Consider the following 20,951-nt stretch of genomic DNA (forward strand, 5'->3'; position numbering starts at 1 on the left):
CCACCCTCCATCCCTGTACCAAACAGGGTGCTTGGCATGGTGTGAGAGACATAGTGTTGTGGGTGTTTCCCCCACCCTCCCTCCCTGTACCCTACAGGGTGCTTGGCATGGTGTGAGAGAAATAGTGTTGTGGGTGTTTCCCCCACCCTCCCTCCCTGTACCCTACAGAGTGCTTGGCATGGTGTGGGAGACATAGTGTTGTGGGTGTTTCCCCACCCTCCCTCCCTGTACCCTACAGGGTGCTTGGCATGGTGTGAGAGAAATAGTGTTGTGGGTGTTTCCCCTACCCTCCCTGCCTGTACCCTACAGGGTGCTTGGCATGGTGTGAGAGACATAGTGTTGTGGGTGTTTCCCCCACCCTCCCTCCCTGTACCCTACAGGGTGCTTGGCATGGTGTGGGAGAAATAGTGTTGTGGGTGTTTTTATCACCTTTCCCTGCAAGCCAGTCACACCTTGACAAAATGTCATCAGACTATTGGGGTGGCATCATGTATAATTATGCTTGTATCCTTGTTGTAAGCTAGTCACACCTTGACAAAATGTCATCAGACTATTGGGGTGGCATCATGTATAATTATGCTTGTATCCTTGTTGGTGAAGACAATGACCCATGACCTGTGAATGTTGGTGAAGACAATGACCCATGACCTGTGAATGTTGGTGAAGACAATGACCCATGAGCTGTGAATGTTGGTGAAGACAATGACCCATGACCTGTGAATGTTGGTGAAGACAATGACCCATGACCTGTGAATGTTGGTGAAGACAATGACCCATGAGCTGTGAATGTTGGTGAAGACAATGACCCATGAGCTGTGAATGTTGGTGAAGACAATGACCCATGAGCTGTGAATGTTGGTGAAGACAATGACCCATGACCTGTGAATGTTGGTGAAGACAATGACCCATGACCTGTGAATGTTGGTGAAGACAATGACCCATGACCTGTGAATGTCGGTGAAGACAATGACCCATGACCTGTGAATGTTGGTGAAGACAATGACCCATGACCTGTGAATGTCGGTGAAGACAGTGACCCATGACCTGTGAATGTTGGTGAAGACAATGACCCATGAGCTGTGAATGTTGGTGAAGACAATGACCCATGACCTGTGAATGTTGGTGAAGACAATGACCCATGACCTGTGAATGTTGGTGAAGACAATGACCCATGACCTGTGAATGTTGGTGAAGACAATGACCCATGAGCTGTGAATGTTGGTGAAGACAATGACCCATGAGCTGTGAATGTTGGTGAAGACAATGACCCATGAGCTGTGAATGTTGGTGAAGACAATGACCCATGAGCTGTGAATGTTGGTGAAGACAATGACCCATGACCTGTGAATGTTGGTATACACGATAACCTCTTGCTTCAAGATATCAAGCTCCATAAACCTGCTCCACTTTTCTTTTCACGTGTGTTACTCTTGTCCAATTACTCGTACTTTGTATCTGAATTCTAAATGTATTTATTGATAGAAATTTAGATTTTCCACCTGAGCATATTCGCAGTTTGACTATTCCAAAAGACAACACTTTTTCTAAAGACATGTTGTAAGGAATGTGCTACCACCTCAGTTTAATTTAATGAGCTATGCACCCTGGGTATACAGAGTGTGTCACGTGGTTGCTGTCGTTGCGTCGACACCACGCATACATGAGGAGTTGGAATATTTCAACCAGGAAGTTTTTCCTTGCGTCGTTGGTGCACACCTTGTGTTTAGTTCTGTGTTGCATTCCGTCTTAGTACTGTACAGCGATTTGTTGTCAGTATCTCTGTCTGTGTTGCATTCCGTCCTAGCACTGTACAGCGATTTGTTCTCAGTATCTCTGTCTGTACTACAACTTGCTTTGTGTCATTACAGTTTAACATTTTAATCACTAAATGACGTTTGTTTTGTAATCACTAAATGACGTTTGTTTTGTAATCACTAAATGACGTTTGTTTTGTAATCAAAGCATAAACGGGAGTGCCAGATAGTGAACAACCGAGTTTGGAGTCTGAGACACTCCAAGTCACACTAGCTGCATGAAGGCAGAGACACAGTGTTATGTCGTTCAGTCAAGGGACAACGTTCAATGGCTGCCACAGAAGAAAAGAAAAAAACCACATTGTCACACTCTTCAAAGCAACGGCGCCAACGTTCAGATACTTTCTGGATCAAGACTTAGCGTACGGCAGGATCGTTCTCTAACTGTCTTGAACACGAGGTTGTTATGCATGGGATAAAAATCCAAATGGGAAGGCAATATATGTCTGTGGACAGTGGAAGGCAATATATGTTTGTGGACAGACGAAACGGCTGCTGCGTAAACTTTATGGTCGATCAAATTCAACAAACCATCTTCTTCTCTTAATCCATAAGCCAATAAAGACCTGGTCAGTATAAGGAAAGGGCTGTAAATTGCTTTTCAAATTATTGCGTGCATATTAAACATGTGTAAAGTCGATAATGCACCTCATCTGAGCAAGTGACAGTTTGAATTTGATAAAAATTTAAAAAAAAAAACTCTAAATAAAAAATAAAAAACGATTTTCCGAGTTGCAAACAGAATGTCCCGCACTTGTAATGACGCTTCCAGTCTATTGATATCAACCCGTGCACTGTGAATCCCGCAGGGTACAACCAATCTCTGGTACGTCGGTCTGCAGAAAGGGCGGACAAGGTGTTTGTGGCGACAGTGACTGTCAGATGGTACTTTTTACGATTCTGGTCGTATTTAGGGGTCCAATAAGCTGCATGTGAAATTTCAGGTTCTCTATTTTCACCATTGAAACTTCACACATTTCAGGTTCTCTCTTTTCACCATTGAAACTTCACACATTTCAGGTTCTCTCTTTTCACCATTGAAACTTCACACATTTCAGGTTCTCTCTTTTCACCATTGAAACTTCACACATTTCAGGTTCTCTCTTTTCACCATTGAAACTTCACACATTTCAGCGTGCGCCCCGCGACGTGCACACATGAAACAAGCCTGACTGACCTTTTTCAGTTATCAAGGTCACGGTGGGGTCATTTTAGGGTCAAGAAGCAGAGAATGATCATGCAATTTCAAAAATAATTTTTGTTTAAGTTAGTGTTTTCACACATCACACTCTCACAAAATTTAGATAAATCTGCAAAAACGATTTTTAATTTTGTTTTTCCTACTGTTGGTACAAAAGAAAGCCAGCAACGTAGAACGAACTAGAAATGACTTGTGTCAGTCACAGTGAAGTCTATTTGACTGTGAAACTTGACTTGTGTGAGTGACAGTAAAGTCAGTCTGTTTGTGAGAAATGACTTGTGTCAGTGACAGTCTGTGAAACTTGACTTGTGTCTGTGACAGTGAAGTCAGCCTGTCTGTGGGAAATGACTTGTGTCAGTGACAGTCTGTGAAACTTGACTTGTGTCAGTGACAGTGAAGTCAGCCTGTCTGAGAGAAATGACTTGTGTCAGTGACAGTGTTGTCAGCCTGTCTGTGAGAAATGACTTGTGTCAGTGACAGTCTGTGAAACATGACTTGTGTCAGTGACAGTGAAGTCAGCCTGTCTGTGAGAAATGACTTGTGTCAGTGACAATCTGTGAAACATGACTTGTGTCAGTGACAGTGAAGTCAGCCTGTCTGTGAGAAATGTCTTGTGTCAGTGACAGTCTGTGAAACTTGACTTGTGTGAGTGACAGTGAAGTCTGCCTGTCTGTGAGAAATGTCTTGTGTCAGTGACAGTCTGTGAAACTTGACTTGTGTGAGTGACAGTGAAGTCAGCCTGTCTGTGACATATGCCTATTATGAGCCGTGTTAGCGAGCCACACCCGACCTCGGTCAGTAACACACAGCACGCCACACTCTGCATTCATGACACGTTGTGTGGTGAAAACCTGGAACATTTTGTCTGAAGATTTACCCAATGAGCTGTAGGGGAACCAGACGTGCGTGATTCTGTCACTGAGCGTGATAACCAGTAGAACAGGGCATGTGTAGAGACTGATACTCTAACCGGGTGTAAGAGATTCTCTAACCGGGTGTAAGGAAAAGACAAGTTGTTGATCAAAACCAGCAGAACAGGACATTGTGAACCTGGACTGATACTCTAACCGGGTGTAAGGGATTCTCTAACCGGGTGTAAGGGAAAGACAAATTGTAGATCATAACCAGCAGCACAACGCGGGTAGCTCTCTGTCGTTCCCAAAAGCAACAAAGCGCGCAGGTCACATTGAGTGGAGGTTTGAACCCAAGACCATGGCGGCCAGAAACTCGCAACAGGCACAGGCTGAGCCCTGGCGGCAGATCGTGACGTCACTCTACCCTGACGCTCTCACCCGTACCTACTGTGTGCCGCCGGTACAGTTCAACAGGGTTCCCTACTTCAGGGGAACTGCACCCGGAACCGGTGAGCCCGTGCTTGTGCTACCAGACTGTCCGTCTGGTGGCGCCCTTGTGCACGCAGCTCCCCCGTCCCGTCGCCACTTCATCCCGTCATCACAGCACAGCATGTGGACCCAGGAATCACTGTCACAGATACATCTCGCGCCAGAAAGAGTGCAGGAGAGCGACATACGGGATGACTTTGCCCAGAACCACGTGATGCTAAACCTGCAGGAGCTTGGCGACAGTCGTCACGAGGCCATGTTCATCCTGTCTCAGCTACAGTTCGGCAGCTATCTCAACGAGCCTGCCTATGCCCCGGCCGCGAAACAGCTCCCACGACCAAAAGACTTAGCACAAGATCGTCAGGGCGATTTTGACTTTCTGTTGATCCACCGCCAGCACGGCATTCTGATCGGAGAGCTCAAGTCTGTGGGGAAAACCAAGGGTGCCTCGAACGAGACACACCCTCCGGCCGATCCTTCCCTTGCTAAGAAGGTTAAGCAAGCGGTCAAGCAGCTGGACAAGTCGGAGAGAGTGGTGAGGCACCTTGTGAGTGACATCGGACGTGGCATGACTGTCAAGAAAACTCTCTTCCTGCCTTACATCACCAGTGCTCAGTTAGAGCGAGTCTTGGACAACGATGAACAATTGGAACAGGTAACGAGAGAGAGAGAGAGAGAGAGAGAGAGAGAGAGAGAGAGAGAGAGAGAGAGAGAGAGAGAGAGAGAGAGAGGGAGAGAGAGAGAGAGGAGAGGGAGAGAGAGAGGGGAGAGAGAAAGAGAGGGAGAGAGAGAGAGGGAGAGAGAGCAAGAGAGAGAGAGAGAAAGAGAGAGAGAGAGAAAGAGAGAGAGAGAGAGGGGGAGAGAGAGGGAGGGAGGGAGGGAGGGAGGGAGAGGCAGACACACAGACAGTCAAGAGAGACAGAGCTAGGGACAGAGAGAGAGAGAGATAGAGAGAGAGAGAGAGAGAGAGAGAGAGAGAGAGAGAGAGAATAAAGAGAAAGAGAGAGAGATAGAGACACAGGGAGAGAGTGTGTGCTGGTCTCAGTACATTTACAATTGCTGCCTCACACACACACACACACACACACGCGCACATAGTCACAATGATGGATGTTTTGTCAGTTTCAACCAAGGAAATAATTATACTTGTGTCCCACACAAAGATAAAATATTACGTACTGTACATGTGTCGATCTGCTGCAGGCGGTGTGTCAGAGCCTGGGTGCCGCCAACACAGCAGAGGCCGTCCAGCTGTGCTGTTGCTCTGACCAACTGTCCCAGCCTGCATCGTACTGGCACGTGACACCCGCCGTGTTATCACAGCTGAGCACCTGGTGGCAACACAGGATGGCCTGTACTGTGGACACTCGGCTCACTGATCAACTTTACCTGGACATCGTAGCCAGGTGAGAGAAGTGACATCCACGTCAGTTACGTCACAGTGCTGAAACAATGTTGGTATTCTACGTTTGAGTATTAATTATCATTTAAAATTATCTGAATTATTTCTGTTACAGGTTTGTTGGTCCGGCCACCACGGTGTCTGTCCCCTGCTACAACAACGTACGTGTGGAGGTGCGGACTGCAGGCCAGGCGGTGGCGGAACTGGGGCGGAGGCTGGCACTTCTTGTTCTGACCCTGCAACAGCTGGGCCTAATGAACCGAGACCCGCCACTGGTCTACATTACGGGAGCGCCAGGAACAGGTGACAAGCTCACAGCCGTCTTTCGCTGGATTGATTGTTTCTTGTTTTGTTTGTTTCATGTTGTTTGCCTCGCTGTCGATGTTGGACTGTTCTCTAACAGATGTAGCTCTAGTTTCTCGTGCTGGCAACGCTAAATTCAGCTCTGTAGCCTTCTATTATAATTATCAAGGCTTGGTCTTCCAGGCGCACTCGGCTAACAAACTAAGCCTCTAGAAAAAGCTATTCAAAGCAAACGCCCTGTTTTTAGGGTCTTTGTTTAAAGTTGTGCAGTTTTCAACGGGAGTTTCTTCTCGACCAGAAGCCGGCAATTGATAAAAATTCGGGTTGACTTTTCAAATGGTTAACTTCGCGACTATTTTGCTGTACCAACTTTTGCCTGCCTTTTCATCGACAAAAATCGGCTCAAACTCGGCTGAAAGTCGCACATGTGAACATCACTAGTAGGACAGGATGTGAATGAGGTTACATCGTACCCTGCTGACATGTGTGTGAAGGGTGCTGTGCTACTACTGCTGCTATGAAGAGAAACAAACCCACCACCACCACCACCCGGCACCACCCTCACCCAGCAATCACTTATGCTGCTACTTGTGCCACTGTTTTATGAAGAAGAAAAAACAAACATTTTAGTACTTCTCAAGAATTTTCCTTTCATCATCATCATCATCATCATCATCATCATCATCATCATCATCATCATCATCATCGTTATCATCATCGTAAACAACAACACTAATTATCGTCGTTGCTGTTGTTGCGGCAAAGATACTGACCGAACAATTTTTCTGATTTTCTTACAGTGCACTGATGCCAGCTAGTTCCCAGCCAGCATGATTCTGCGTGACGCATGCGTTATTTCTGCGTTTTTCATGCGGGGATGCGTACGGCCTCGTGACACCTTCGCTTCGCGCGCGTTACTTTTCGCCAACTTTTACGCAGATTGTCGCATTCGAAACGACTTCACCACGCAGTGTTTAGCACGCATGGATTCAATGAAAAGGTGATTGCAATTTTTGTTTTTCCTAATTTTATACCGTGGGTTTATGCATTTACTTCATGAAATAATTTATTATATTTTATGTTATTAAAAAATATTTACTTTTAAATTTTGGTTATGAATAGTTATTCTTCTTCAAAAACTTCTTTTTTTTTTTTTTAGAAAAAAAATTGCATAAAAACTTTCAATCCGTTATTTTTCAGTTTATCTTAAGACAGTTTCGGTTAAAAAAAAATGCATTTAAAAGTTTAATAAAAATATTTTTATTTTATGTAATGGTTTTCCCATTTAATTTTTATTTAATCATTTTGTTATTACCAACATTTATTTGCTTAATTGTTATCCTGATTATTTTTATCTTAAAATAAATATGATTATTTTAATTTGTATTATCATTATAATTGTTTTAGCATGTAATATAATTATTGTAATGGGGATTTGGTATTGTTGTAGGAATCAGCTTTCCACAAAATAATGTCGTGGAAAAATCTAGGCAAAGCATAATAAAAATATTATATGAACAGAAAAGATAACTGAAATCTATATGATCAATCTTTAAAAACGATAAAAACATTTAAAAAATTCAGATTAAACAAAAAAATGTAAACTAAAGTAACTTTGAAACTAATTATCTACTCAAAATAAAGGCTGATGTTAATGGTTACATAAAATTTGTTCTCAGCATATTTTCATTTTATTTTATTTTGCTTTGGAAGAAAATCTCTATGAAAGTTCAATTTCAGGGGAGACAGTTACCTTGACTGAAAAGAGCAATTTATTGAAGTTATTTCCCTTGTCTGTCAGACCTACTTTAATCAGACAATCCAACTTCCTGTTGGCAAGAAGTCTGTCAAATCCACATTGTATCGGCGTTTTTTTGCTTTTTCTTCATATTGACTTGTATTTTTGACTTGCTTATTGGATGCAAGGTAATCTTATCCTTCTCTCTGAAATGAAGATTGACTTCTTTCAAGAATAGGTAAGTTGATCAACTGAAGAAAAGATTTGGGAATTTGAATATTTGATAGCTCGCGGCTTCGGCTTCCGAGTTTGATGGCAGAGAGAATTTCTCACACTTTCGATTTTTTTTTCGCCTAGAAGAACACTGTTCTATTCATTCATGTTTGTTTTGTCTGAAAGATGGATGAATGAACTAACTTTTCCAAAAACATAAAGTTGATTGATGCAGTGGTTTGTTTTTAAGGAGTTGTGGAAGAGTGAAAATACCATCCGAATCCCGATTCGCGGGTCGCTCACGGCACCATAAAAACTGAATTTTCGTTTATCATTTTATGTCTCATTGTCTGTTTCTTGGTGAACTTTGGTTGGTTCCTAATCTGGTCGAGTCATTGCGGCAGCAGTTGTCAGGAGCTTTAGTAGTAATACTAATAGGCTCTTCATATATCTGGTTTTTTTTTTATTTGTATCTTTTTATTTTTCCACAGATGTTCAACTTTCAGTTCCGCATACTGACATAGACTCATAGTCATAGTGGAATATTCTGTGTCTGAGTCTCGGAAAAGAGAAAAATTACCCTTGTTCCCGAGGCATGCATAGACTAGAGAGGCAGGCAGAGGCTGTGTCAGCGTGTGCAGTGATAAAGTTGAAAAACAGATTTTTTTGAAAAAAACAAAAAATACATCACAGAGAAAATAAATATATACTAATTTAGTGAAATTGAGATGCTTATATTTAATAATTAATATTCCAGTTTTGATGTTTGCGTGTTACTGTTACTGTTAGGTTTGGGAATCAATGTGATCCTATTTAACTTCCAAGTAAAAGCTTTGACTTGAGTATGACGGTGCTCACTGCTTGTTTGAACTGAAGGTGAAGAAAGCTGAGATGGACAGTGACCTTAACACCGCCACCGATGCCAGTAACGCAGACTGTCGTTCCGTCCCGGCAAGGTGAAGATGAACAGGTATGGCTCGATAGCAATGAGTGTCTCATTCAGAGTCATTGATAGTGACACTGACAGCGTCTTTTTGTTCTGTGACTTTGGCTTATTTTGTGTTTTATTCTTTTAGTTATAACCAGATGTGTCAAACAAATTCAGCTGATCTCTTTTACTGTTTTAGTGAAACAAATGTATTGTTTCCAGCAAAGGGAAAAAAAATCGGGTGGGGGCGGTTGGTCGATTTTATTTTTATATTTAAATTTTTATTTTATTTTAATAGTTTTATTGATGTTTGTTTTTAATTAACACAGGCATCTCATTGATGAGAAAGTGTGAACTGTGTCCGCGGGATGCCAGAGAAGAGTAACTTTTCATCCAAAGTCTGCAAAATTGAATTTAAAATTTAACCTTTTTGATGAATATTTTTGAATGAATACAAAAAGTTCTAGTGTTTGCAGGAAAAGTTAAGGTCAGTTCAACTTTAAACAAGGATTTTTAGTGTGTGTTTGTTCTTCTGTCTAAAAAAAAAAAAATAAAAATAAAAAAATCTGCTTGAAGTAAATACACACAAAAATTTTCATCTCCAACTGCTGAGTCCCTACATCTTTTTACCCCATCAAATGCCACTCTGTATGCCCCTTTAAAAATTGATTGCAATATATATATTCCTCATCTTCTCCTGAATTCAAAAATATAGAGATGTCACGTTTACTTTGAACATTTGCTCAGATTGTTTTTTAGTGCTGATGGTTTCTTTTCAGGCCGACAGATTGTCTAAAATATGTATTGCTTCATGTAAATGACTTTTTGTTCTTCTTTTCTTCCATTCAGCGGACACAAGACTACGAGCAGAGCAGAGCGGCAAGATAAACATCAGTTCTTGCTGCTGGAGAAGGTTCTACAGGAGCAGATGGACCTGATGCGACTAATTTAGTAATTGGTCGCCAAAGAATCATGGTGGAGCCAGAGCCTGTGCTACTGTTCGATGGAGTCATCTTTTTACTGTTGAGTGTGGAAGATGTTGAAGGCACATGATGGATCTGTCGAAGGAGTGATCACTGGTAGGTGGCTTTGAATGCTATTGTTGAAGCAGACCAGTCATGCCTGTGCTATTTTCCCCAGATAACTGTAGCAAGATCTTGTGAGAGTGACATGTTATTGTTAGACGCTCTTTAGGCTTTAAATGTTACCTTGAGTGTGTGCTTTTTGGAGGATGCCAGATGTCATCACGGTTCACGGGTGTATCTTAACTGTTCATCAGTTCTCAGTCATGACCAGTTTCCCATTATCCTGGGAATTCATGCAAGGTTTATGCGTATTGGTCACATTTGTGAATTTAACCAACACATTTTGATGATAAAACTATGCTTATGGGTACGCACAATGATGGGCCTCTTTTTCTCATGTGGGGTGCGGAAAATGCATGCACCACTTTGTTTTCTGTGATCATTGCATCTGTGAGAAATAATGCAAATATTGCTCTGTGGCCAGAGCTGCCATCTGCTAGGTTTTCAGGGATGTAACAGAAATTGCTACGCTGTTTCCTCAAGTTCAAAATTGCAAGTGCTACACTCAAGCAAATAATCACAAACATGCAACAGTGCCTTCTTGTGAGTTCTGATTCTCACTTTGTGTAGGCATCGGATTATGGGTCAGAAAAAAATTGTCCACACTGAATAGTATCACGGTTGACGCTCTCTTCTAACTATGTTTGTGCTTTCCAAATGAAGATTTGTGAGATAGTATTGAATGATTGATGCAGGTCACCTGAGGTGTGTGATTACATTTTATGACAATACTACACTCAATCACCATTTGCTCTTCTGAAAACTTTTTTTTTTTAAAGCAAGTGCGATTATTGATTTTTTGTTCCAGGTGACAGTATGATGCTTCCAGATTGAATTGTTTGTATGTGAAGAAGAGCTGTCTGAATATTTGATTTTTGGAATTCTGTTGGCTTGTTTTGTTTGTTTCAGATCCATGACCATGAGCTCGGTGTGGTTGGTGGACATGAACTAAAGACGACTACTGATGCTGTGATGACGAAGGTGTTCCATAGGCTACACGGTTGCTGACAGGGGGCTCTGGGGGAGGGCAGGGAAAGAGACCATGGTGTACGCTGCGACTAAAAGCCATCGACAGTGAGTTGTTTTTCATAATTTGTAAAATCATCCTGGTCCTTTTAGGAAGAAGATAAAATCCATGTCTACAAAACAACAAGTTATTTCTGTCTCAAATTTTGTTCTTTGGAATCAATTTTAAATTTGCCATGTTTCACATGTGAATGATAGTTGTCAAAGCTTTTACGCTTAACATTAAATTGCTAGAAGCCAAGTTCCTGAGCTCATTTGTCAGTGTCATGGATTTTCGACTACATACGAAATAAGGATGTTAGCAAACGGTATGATGTCGTCACATATGCGTCTGCACGTCACAGTACATGTATTATGAATTTCCGAAGGCCCCCAAAGAAAAAGTCATAGTAAAGGTAACTTTAACCACTTGACTGCCTTATGACGGGTATACCAGTCATGCGCTTGTGCAGCCGCAGCGCCTTAGGACGGGTAAACCCGTCTTCTCCGTTCCGGGATTTTCCAGAAATGCTACGTCACTGCTGACACACAAATAGCAGCCAGTGGCTTGGTAGGATACCTCATTCTCATGAATAAACATAAATGGTGACGCGGTTTTGCGTTTGAAGGCTATTTTCGGCCTTGTCGACAGGGTATGGGAGAGAAATCTCGACTCGTCAAAATGGCTAACGGTGACTGTCGACCGGGCCCTAGTAGGGAAAAACAAAGCCGGACTGACGCTACAGGCGGTGCAAATGATTATGGATACTGACAGGGGAAGGGGGAGATCTTCTTTCGGACAATTCGTTGGAAACAGGTAGATGACAGTGATTATAATCCTTTCTTGGAGCGAGCAAAACAGCCACCTGTGTTTGATCCACAGGCACCGGAAGATGCGCCGGGCTGATTTTTCAAAAGTTCATATTTAAACATCATTATAAGCCAAACTAATTATCATTTCCATGATTAGACACTAAAAACAGATTCTTGGTTCAATTTCCTTTAAAAACAACATAGGTTTTACTTACCTACCTACTGCCAGTTTGAAGCTAGATTTTTTTGTGAATTATTACACCCCAAACTCCAATATTCCCTGGCAGTCAGGAATGCACATACCCAAGTTTTGATTGGCAGCGAAAGGGTTAAAACAAATATTAGGGTAGGTATTTTTTTTTACTTCTCTTCTACAAGGATTACAATGTGTTGTAATTTCCTAACTCAAGTATAGTTGGTGTGTTGTAAAAGCGTATGGTGTGTATGCAAGTTTGTGTGTCTGTATGATTTTTAGCAAGTTTACAGGCGTCAGGAAATAAACTTGAGACTTTTCTCAAATCAGTGATAGTTGTTTGATGATCTAAGTTCATGTTATTTTTTGTTTTGTCATGCAGAGGCTGTTCCGTGAAGCTGTACGGGTGACACAGATCAAGACGGCGGTTCAAGACTGGTTTTTGGAGACCTGTGATAAAAGAAAGAGACAACAGGCCATGGAAGAGCCTTCATGATTTGGTTTGCAGTAATTGAACTTTGTAATCTCTGTAGGCTTATTTACAATGCTAGTTGCAAAAATTTGATGAATGCAAGATTTCACTCGCCTGAGAAATTGCTAGTGAGTAATTGTATTTCACAGTTCAGGTCTGTGTGGCTGATGGGTAATGTACAGAAGAGTCTGGGGTTTTGTTGGACATTATTTAAGCTAAGCTTTAAACTTCACACTCTTCTACAGATGATGTTCAGACATGTGAACAGCTCAGATCATGGGTAATTTTAACACTTTCACATTTCAATGCTTATTTTATAGCCATCCATTGAATTGAGAAGAAAACAAAGCATACTAAACTGCTAAGCATGAATCAAACAATAAGAAAATAAAAAGAACCAACAGCATCGTTTTGTATGTGTGGGTAATAAACACGTTTTATTTACAAAACACGGCGGAAAATGGCGACAAATTTGTTGCACAGCGACAGGTCACTATCTTCAACCAAGGCCAGTACTTTCATACATGACAAATGAAAGCAAATATGGCCTGAATAATAAAGTTATAGTGTTCCTTTGCGTGTCTGAGTGATAAACTGTTTTAACCAACTATCTTCTGAAACGTAATTGCACTCAGCAGATTTGTCTTCCGCTCATAACTTTCGTGTCACACGGTCTTTGCGACAAACAGATAGATCGCATTCTCGCAGAAAATCATTGACAACACAGACCAGTCATTTTTAGCATTGCATTTGGGAAGGGCTACTATTATAGTGTGTTTTAAGAAAGAAAAACATTACAGTATCGGCAGAACACGACCAAATGAGTTTTCGTGTTACAGCGTTATGGGCGTGAGATTGTGTTCTCACACTGTAGCAAAATCATTGACAACACAGACAAGTCAGTTTTAGCATAGACATTGGGAAAGGCTACTATTATAGTGTGTTTTAGGAAAGAAAAACATTATAGTATTAGCAGAACACGACCAAATCATGACAAATGAGTTTGCGTTTTGGGCGTTATGGGCGTTTTTTCACACTGCAGATCATATCTCAAAAACTACGGAGTGGATCTTTATGAAATTTGATATGGATATTTTTGACTGGATTTTCTCATAGAAGGTTTTTCCGTTTATTGATAGGACAGTTTGATGACGTCATATTTTACCGTTTGCCAAAAGGTCGAGGCAGCACTTTCACAGTTACAGTTTTTCATCAATTTGATCGAATTTCTTATCACACAATCTCAGATCTAGGCCGGATTATGGGATTGCATTTCAGTTTGGTCACTTAAAGTTTTGTTATTGAAATGTTTGTTCGAAATATGTCATTTTTTCAAATTTTTAAAAACTAATATTTGAAACAAAAAATTTATATTGGTGTATTCCCTATTGCGTCCTGTATCTAAAACTATATAGTTTTGTTGTTTTGTATTGATAATTATGCTTAAAAATGAAGAAAACCGATAAATAACCACTATCTTTATTTATGAAAAAAGACACTTAAAAACAACTTCTATCTATTCCTCACCATTTTCTGATTCCAAATATATATAGTTTCATGGTGTTTGACGTTGAAAATAGGCTAAAACTTAACAAACTCGGATCGTTGAATGAAAATTATACTTCCAAGCTCCGTGCAGCTGACAACATGATAAAAAACACGTCATTTCAAGTGTGGAACACGCTCATGACGTCATACTGAAAGGTGATGAATTATGGCTTCACCTTGCGATGTTTCATTTCAAACATGGTAACATTTTTAAAGGGGTTTCTTTCTCAGATTTCTGTTTGCCCTCTGTCTGTCTCTCTATGTCTCCGTCTGTCTGACTGATTCAATTAAATGTGTAATTACTTAGTTTTGCAAAAGTCAAACTAAGTAGGATATACCTAATTGATTCAGGTCTCTAAATTTGTATTGTAAAATTGTAAGTTTTATTCAAAACAAATTTAATTGGTGTTTTAAACTCAATAATAGGGCATGCTGTGATGAGTAGAAGAATGTGTGCTTACGAGCAGAAAAAGCCCATCAAAGTCAAGAATCGTGTTTTTCTTTTTATATTTTCACCTTGTAGCTTCATACAGACACTAAGCAACAGTGTAGTTCCACTTCCAGTGCAATATCTTGTACTTTAATTTTGACCATCTGTGTAACACTTTATTGACCCATGATCTGAGCTGTTCACACATGATGTACCCTTTTAGGTTGTGTCAGAACGACAGAAGACTAAACTGGAAGTGCTCAACTACCATTACTATCAGTGGAGACGCATGGATGCATTTGAACTTTTCTTGTGGGTATCCCATACTAAAAATATAGAATACATGATTCTGGAAAAGCTGTTCAAGGGCACTTACACACTATATTCGATTTTTAATACACGACTCAAACCTTCAGGCTAAATTAAAATGAATAAAATACAAGTATAAAGAGTTCAGAAAAGAAGAAAACAAAAAGTGAACAAATAGAAAGAAAAGGTTTTAACAATTCCTTGTCATTTATGGGAGTCGAACGCAAACAACCTAGGCAGCTTGAAGGAGACAATGCATGATGCGGGTTTTTGTTGTTCTTTATTATTTTTTGGAGTTGAGTTGAGAATTTAGAAGCGAGACTAGAAATATACTTCTTTTTTTTTTGCTGTTAAAACCGTTATGATTGGATTTCTATAGATGTAAGTCTTGGTGCACCTGATAAAAATTTAGCCCTTGAATGCAGGCAGTGTAAGGTAAATGAAGCAAAGTTCTCTCCGAAACAGCAAAAAAAATGCATTTCAATTATATTGATCCTCGCCACCTTATTTTGTTTGCTGAGCAGCTGGCCGCTGGAGACTTGTCTATCATTTTGTGAGTAAGCTGCGTGTTTTACATCCATTTTGAGATGGCAAACCTATGTTTTACGCAGTCTGATAAGTTTTTTTTAATTTATGAGTTTTATGTCATGTTTTTTTTTTAAATTTATGAGTTTATGTCATGTTGGTGTGCTTATACATATCAGTGGAGAAGGGGCATTGAATAAGTGTTTCTTTTTGATATCATTGTTCTGAATTTTGACTATTAGCTGGCATTTTACCTTTTGTTTCATTATTGTAGTTGTTACTTTTGTGTAGTGAAACTTGATAACTCACTGCTGCCCATGTCTAGGTTGTGTCAATTGTTTTTTCTTCACTGAACGTACCACTGATTATCAATGATGACATCAGGGTTTTGTTCTGTTTTTTCTCTGGCATTTGAATTTGTTTCAAATCATTGTGAACTTTTTTTTTCCATGCAAAGTTACTGGTATATGTGAATATGTTAACACACTTCAAATCAAAACCTGAAATGTCTCTAAGTAATTTTTTTAATTTCTTTTATTTAAATGGTACACATTCATATGATTGTCTCCCTTTTTTTTCCTTTTTTTTTTTTTTCCTTTTTACATTTAGTCAAGTTTTGACTAAATGTTTAACGTAGAGGGGGAATCGAGACGAGGGTCGTGGTGTATGTGCGTGCGTGCGTGTGTGTGTGTGTGTGTGTGTCTGTGTGTGTGTGTAGAGCGATTCAGACTAAACTACTGGACCGATCTTTATGAAATTTGACATGAGAGTTCCTGGGTATGAAATCCCCAGACGTTTTTTTCATTTTTTTGATAAATGTCTTTTATGACGTCATATCCGGCTTTTCGTGAAAGTTGAGGCGGCACTGTCACGCTCTCATTTTTCAACCAAATTGGTTGAAATTTTGGTCAAGTAATTTTCGACGAAGCCCGGACTTCGGTATTGCATTTCAGCTTGGTGGCTTAAAAATTAATTAATGACTTTGGTCATTAAAAATCTGAAAATTGTAAAAAAAAATAAAAATTTATAAAACGATCCAAATTTACGTTCATCTTATTCTCCATCATTTTCTGATTCCAAAAACATATAAATATGTTATATTTCGATTAAAAACAAGCTCTGAAAATTAAATATATAAAAATTATTATCAACATTAAATTGTCGAAATCAATTTAAAAACACTTTCGTCTTATTCCTTGTCGGTTTCTGATTCCAAAAACATATTGATATGATATGTTTGGATTAAAAACACGCTCAGAAAGTTAAAACAAAGAGAGGTACAGAAAAGCGTGCTATCCTTCTTAGCGCAACTACTACCCCGCTCTTCTTGTCAATTTCACTGCCTTTGCCATGAGCGGTGGACTGACGATGCTACGAGTATACGGTCTTGCTGCGTTGCATTGCGTTCCGTTTCATTCTGTGAGTTCGACAGCTACTTGACTAAATGTTGTATTTTCGCCTCACGCGACTTGTTTATATTTAGTCAAGTTTTGACTAAATATTTTAACATCGAGGGGGAATCGAAACGAGGGTGTGGTGTATGTGTGTGTGTCTGTGCGTGTGTGTGTGTGTGTGTGTGTGTGTGTGTGTGTAGAGCGATTCAGACTAAACTACTGGACCGATCTTTATGAAATTTGACATGAGAGTTCCTGGGTATGAAATCCCCGAACGTTTTTTTCATTTTTTTGATAAATGTCTTTGATGACGTCATATCCGGCTTTTCGTGAAAGTTGAGGCGGCACTGTCACGCCCTCATTTTTCAACCAAATTGGTTGAAATTTTGGTCAAGTAATCTTCGACGAAGCCCGGACTTCGGTATTGCATTTCAGCTTGGTGGCTTAAAAATTAATTAATGACTTTGGTCATTAAAAATCTGAAAATTGTAAAAAAAAAAAAAAATTTATAAAACGATCCAAATTTACGTTTATCTTATTCTCCATCATTTGCTGATTCCAAAAACATATAAATATGTTATATTCGGATTAAAAACAAGTTCTGAAAATTAAATATATAAAAATTATTATCAAAATTAAATTGTCCAAATCAATTTAAAAACACTTTCATCTTATTCCTTGTCGGTTCCTGATTCCAAAAACATATACATATCATATGTTTAGATTAAAAACACGCTCAGAAAGTTAAAACAAACAGAGGTACAGAAAAGCGTGCTATCCTTCTTAGCGCAACTACTACCCCGCTCTTCTTGTCAATTTCACTGCCTTTGCCATGAGCGGTGGACTGACGATGCTACGAGTATACGGTCTTGCTGAAAAATGGCATTGCGTTCAGTTTCATTCTGTGAGTTCGACAGCTACTTGACTAAATATTGTATTTTCGCCTTACGCGACTTGTTTTTTCTCTCTCTCTCTCTTATTTAGGGAGGCCCGGCGGCCATTTTCATTTTTAACGTTTTTTCCATAACTTTGGCCATTCATAAATCAACGAATTATGTCTTTATTCTTCTGAAATTTTGTAGATATGCTTAATATAATATTGTCTATGGGATCCGAAAATTTTAGGGATGTAGCTCTATTGGAAATTTAGTTAGGAAGCACCAAAGTCGGGGAAAATGTCCATCACACCAACCCCAGACCACCTTAGAAAAAGTTGTGCAGAGCACTAAACACAAAAAAAGTTCTTTTTCATCCACTGTTTTATTAATTGTACTTATTGAATGTTAAAACGCATGTATATAGAAATTATTTGCGAAAAAAGTAGTTAATGAAGTCAATTTAGCCAAATTAAAAAATGGCCGACATCTTCTGAATACTCTTATTTCTCAAATATGCAGATCTTCACTTTAACATGATTTATTCACCTAATATAAACTTATTATATATCAAATTAAAGGAAATTAGCTGCTCTTCATAGTTAAGACATATTCAATCAGATTTGATGGGGAAAAATATCAATTTTAGTTAGAATAATGAAAAAGTAAATATTACGTCACATAAAAATTCTTTTAAAAACCATTAAAAATAAAAAGTTTGTTCAAAGCAGAGACATCAACGGCAAGTCACAAGGATACTATTTGTTATATGGACCAAACTAAAAGAATAAAGTAACCAAATAAGTCTTAAAAAAAAAAAAAAAGAAAAAAGGTTTAAAAAAATCAAACGGCGGATCTGTCAACTCAATTTAGCAGCACAACCAGTGCATAACTTTTTTTTTTAAATCACAAAAGGATAACACCTCCATCATGAAGTACATTAGAACTTTCAATAACATACAGTACTGTATGTGCAGCTTAATCACAGCTCGTTTTCATTCTCGCCGGCCTCAAACTGAAGACTCAGATGGTTGAAATCTTTGGTGAGCACCTTACTCTTCTGCACTAGTCCTGCAACTATCTTCTCGTGAACTTTCCTGTCAACAGTTCCTTGTTTGAGAGTTTTACTTTTAATCTTATCTCTCAGGAACTTCACCTTGGTTTCGAGTGCTAGAGTCTTTTTCTCCAGCAGTTTCCTCTCTTTTAGAATTCCCTTGCTGTCCTTTGACATAAAAGATGACAGTTCCTCAATCTTTTCTTCCAGAAAACTGTTCAATCTAAGCTGTCTGTCAAGTCGGTAGGCAAGCAACTCTTTTTCGATATTGCAGCTCACCAAATCCCTGTCGAATAAAGTCTTGCCTTGACGAAGAACAATCTCACAGTCACTCTCCGGCACGTCGACGGCACAAGGAGCAGGGATGGTTGAAGGGGCCGCAGGGGCTGGCTTCTCTGGAACAGCCACTATTCCATCTTGTTCAGAGATGCATTTTGACAAGACGTCAAGTTTCCACACGAAAGGCTGACACAAAAAGTCAAACAAGGCCGAGCAGTTCTTTTCAGTCGGTCGTCTGTTGTAGTTACTCACAAGCTTGACGTAAACCTTTTTCACACGCCCACACTTTGCTTGCACGGAAGTTGGAGACCTGGAGTTGAACGCCTGAGTGGTGAACTTCATCAGCCAGAAGTGAAGAACTTCGAAGAACTTCGAAGTAGCGACTAAGACAGGAGTCGTCCGGAAGAGTAACTTTGCCACACTTCTCCACATTCTCAGCCGAGAGCGTGAGAGAGATGAAGTCCCCATTTGTGATGTCTCGCAGTGTGCCAGCATTCTCCCCCAGTGGTCCTGATTCAGTTGTTAAGCAGCCGCTGAGAAGAGAGGTTCCAGGTACAAGTGAAAACTTGGTTCCAACAGCCTTCTGATCAGGGATGCAAACAATCTGAAAAACAAAAGAACATACATGTAAAACATAAAACAACTATATATTCAAGCCTAAAAAATATTAATAGAAACAAAACATTTTGTCTTTCTTTCTAATTAATTCACATACGACAGTGAAAAGATGTAATAATAATAATAATAATAATAAATGAGCATTTATATAGCGCAACATCATAACTTTACAATTATGCTCTTTGTGCTTGACACATTTAAAATGAAAACACAGTTATACAAGCATTTACATCTACATTCATAGTCAACAACGCTAAATTAAAAGCATACACCATCAAACATACATTACAAAAGATTCTTCCACTAACTAAGTAATAAAAACATGAATAAAATAGGTAGTGAAAAATCACTAAAACAACAAATACACTACATGTAGCAGTGTCTCCAGCTGTATGGTAGTATCCCAAAAAGAACAGGAGTTGATCCCTTATTTACCAATAGTAACAACAACAATTTAAATCATCTGCAGTCATGATTCATATTCAGCAAACTTATTCTTCTACGTACCCGGGTATTCAGCAAACAAAATTGGTACAGTGCTCAGTAGCTATTGAGTATTGTGATATGACACGTTTCATTCCTGAAGTGCCACTCTGATCCATTAGATTTGTTACCATCCAGAAGAAAATATCAAATTTACAGATTTATTGTAAATATCTCATCAATCTTATGTTTAATGAGATTCAGGATGCGTTTACTTAAGCTTACTTTAAAAAACAAAACACAGCTCGATCAGCGAAACCTCGGGATTGTCCGACAGTGGTATCGCCCAAATACCGGGGATGATGATCTCCACATCAAAATCGAATATGTTGCATCTAAGCCGATTTACAAACACAATTTAACCTTCGATAGCTTGAAACACTAGAACTTAGTTATAATTTGATTTTCATTTAAAACTAATGCATATTTCGACAGAGAAACAGTTCAGATCAAATACATACCCACTCGACGCCCCCACAGCAGTTAGTTGACTCGCCCGCCATTACACATTCTGCAGCTTGGAACACAGCAACTCAGTCTCCACTCGGCTTTGTCAGGAGTGCGATTCGACGCTCAAATTCTCGTCTTGAAAACGCTCGCGTTAAAAAACCGCTCCGATTACAAATGAGAAACTTTGGCACAAGAAAATTCAAGATGTTGACGATCAATAGCGATGCGTTGAACTTCGAACGATGAATGGAACAACTGTGAGCTCTTCGTTTGAAGATGGTTCGTGTGTGATATGCTACAGTGCTTCCCATTGGTTCAACGCTTGATATGACGTAAACAAAGGGGAGATCGTTACTTGTGCCAAGTTTCATTGGTGAATTATTTATAGTTTGCAAACGCGAACCAACCAAAAACGGGTTGTTTTGGGACCGATTTAGAACAAAGCCGTGGCTTGGGGCCAAATCGCTGCACAGCGA

At 39.6% G+C, this 20,951-nt stretch overlaps 1 protein-coding gene and 2 long non-coding RNA genes across 5 annotated transcripts in view; 2 read left to right on the plus strand and 1 right to left on the minus strand.

The window, feature by feature from the left end:
- The window catches only part of LOC138972499 (uncharacterized), a 92,423-nt gene that overhangs the window by 66,352 nt on the left and 5,120 nt on the right, over positions 1-20,951 (plus strand). For 2 of the 3 annotated variants that reach the window (XM_070345134.1, XM_070345133.1), the window contains exons 2-4: positions 1,963-5,013; positions 5,562-5,764; positions 5,876-6,063. The exons of the other annotated variant lie outside the window; for it this stretch is intronic. In XM_070345134.1, the coding sequence (XP_070201235.1) occupies positions 4,228-5,013; positions 5,562-5,764; positions 5,876-6,063 (1,177 nt within the window). In that variant the 5' untranslated portion in view covers positions 1,963-4,227. The remainder of the gene's footprint in view (positions 1-1,962; positions 5,014-5,561; positions 5,765-5,875; positions 6,064-20,951) is intronic. 3 annotated transcript variants of the gene reach the window in all.
- Positions 8,847-11,095, plus strand: LOC138974918 (uncharacterized). The gene is made up of 3 exons (XR_011458447.1): positions 8,847-8,984; positions 9,792-10,021; positions 10,937-11,095. It is a non-coding gene; the product is annotated as an uncharacterized lncRNA (long non-coding RNA).
- The window catches only part of LOC138972498 (uncharacterized), a 3,206-nt gene continuing 212 nt past the window's right edge, over positions 17,958-20,951 (minus strand). The window contains exons 1-2 of the long non-coding RNA XR_011457646.1: positions 20,487-20,951; positions 17,958-19,528 (exon numbers count right to left, since the gene is read on the minus strand). The exon at positions 20,487-20,951 is cut by the window's right edge and continues 212 nt beyond it. This is a non-coding gene — a long non-coding RNA (uncharacterized lncRNA). The remainder of the gene's footprint in view (positions 19,529-20,486) is intronic.

This window comes from Littorina saxatilis, linkage group LG8, assembly GCF_037325665.1.
Source record: "Littorina saxatilis isolate snail1 linkage group LG8, US_GU_Lsax_2.0, whole genome shotgun sequence".
NCBI classification, from domain to species: Eukaryota; Metazoa; Mollusca; class Gastropoda; order Littorinimorpha; family Littorinidae; genus Littorina; species Littorina saxatilis.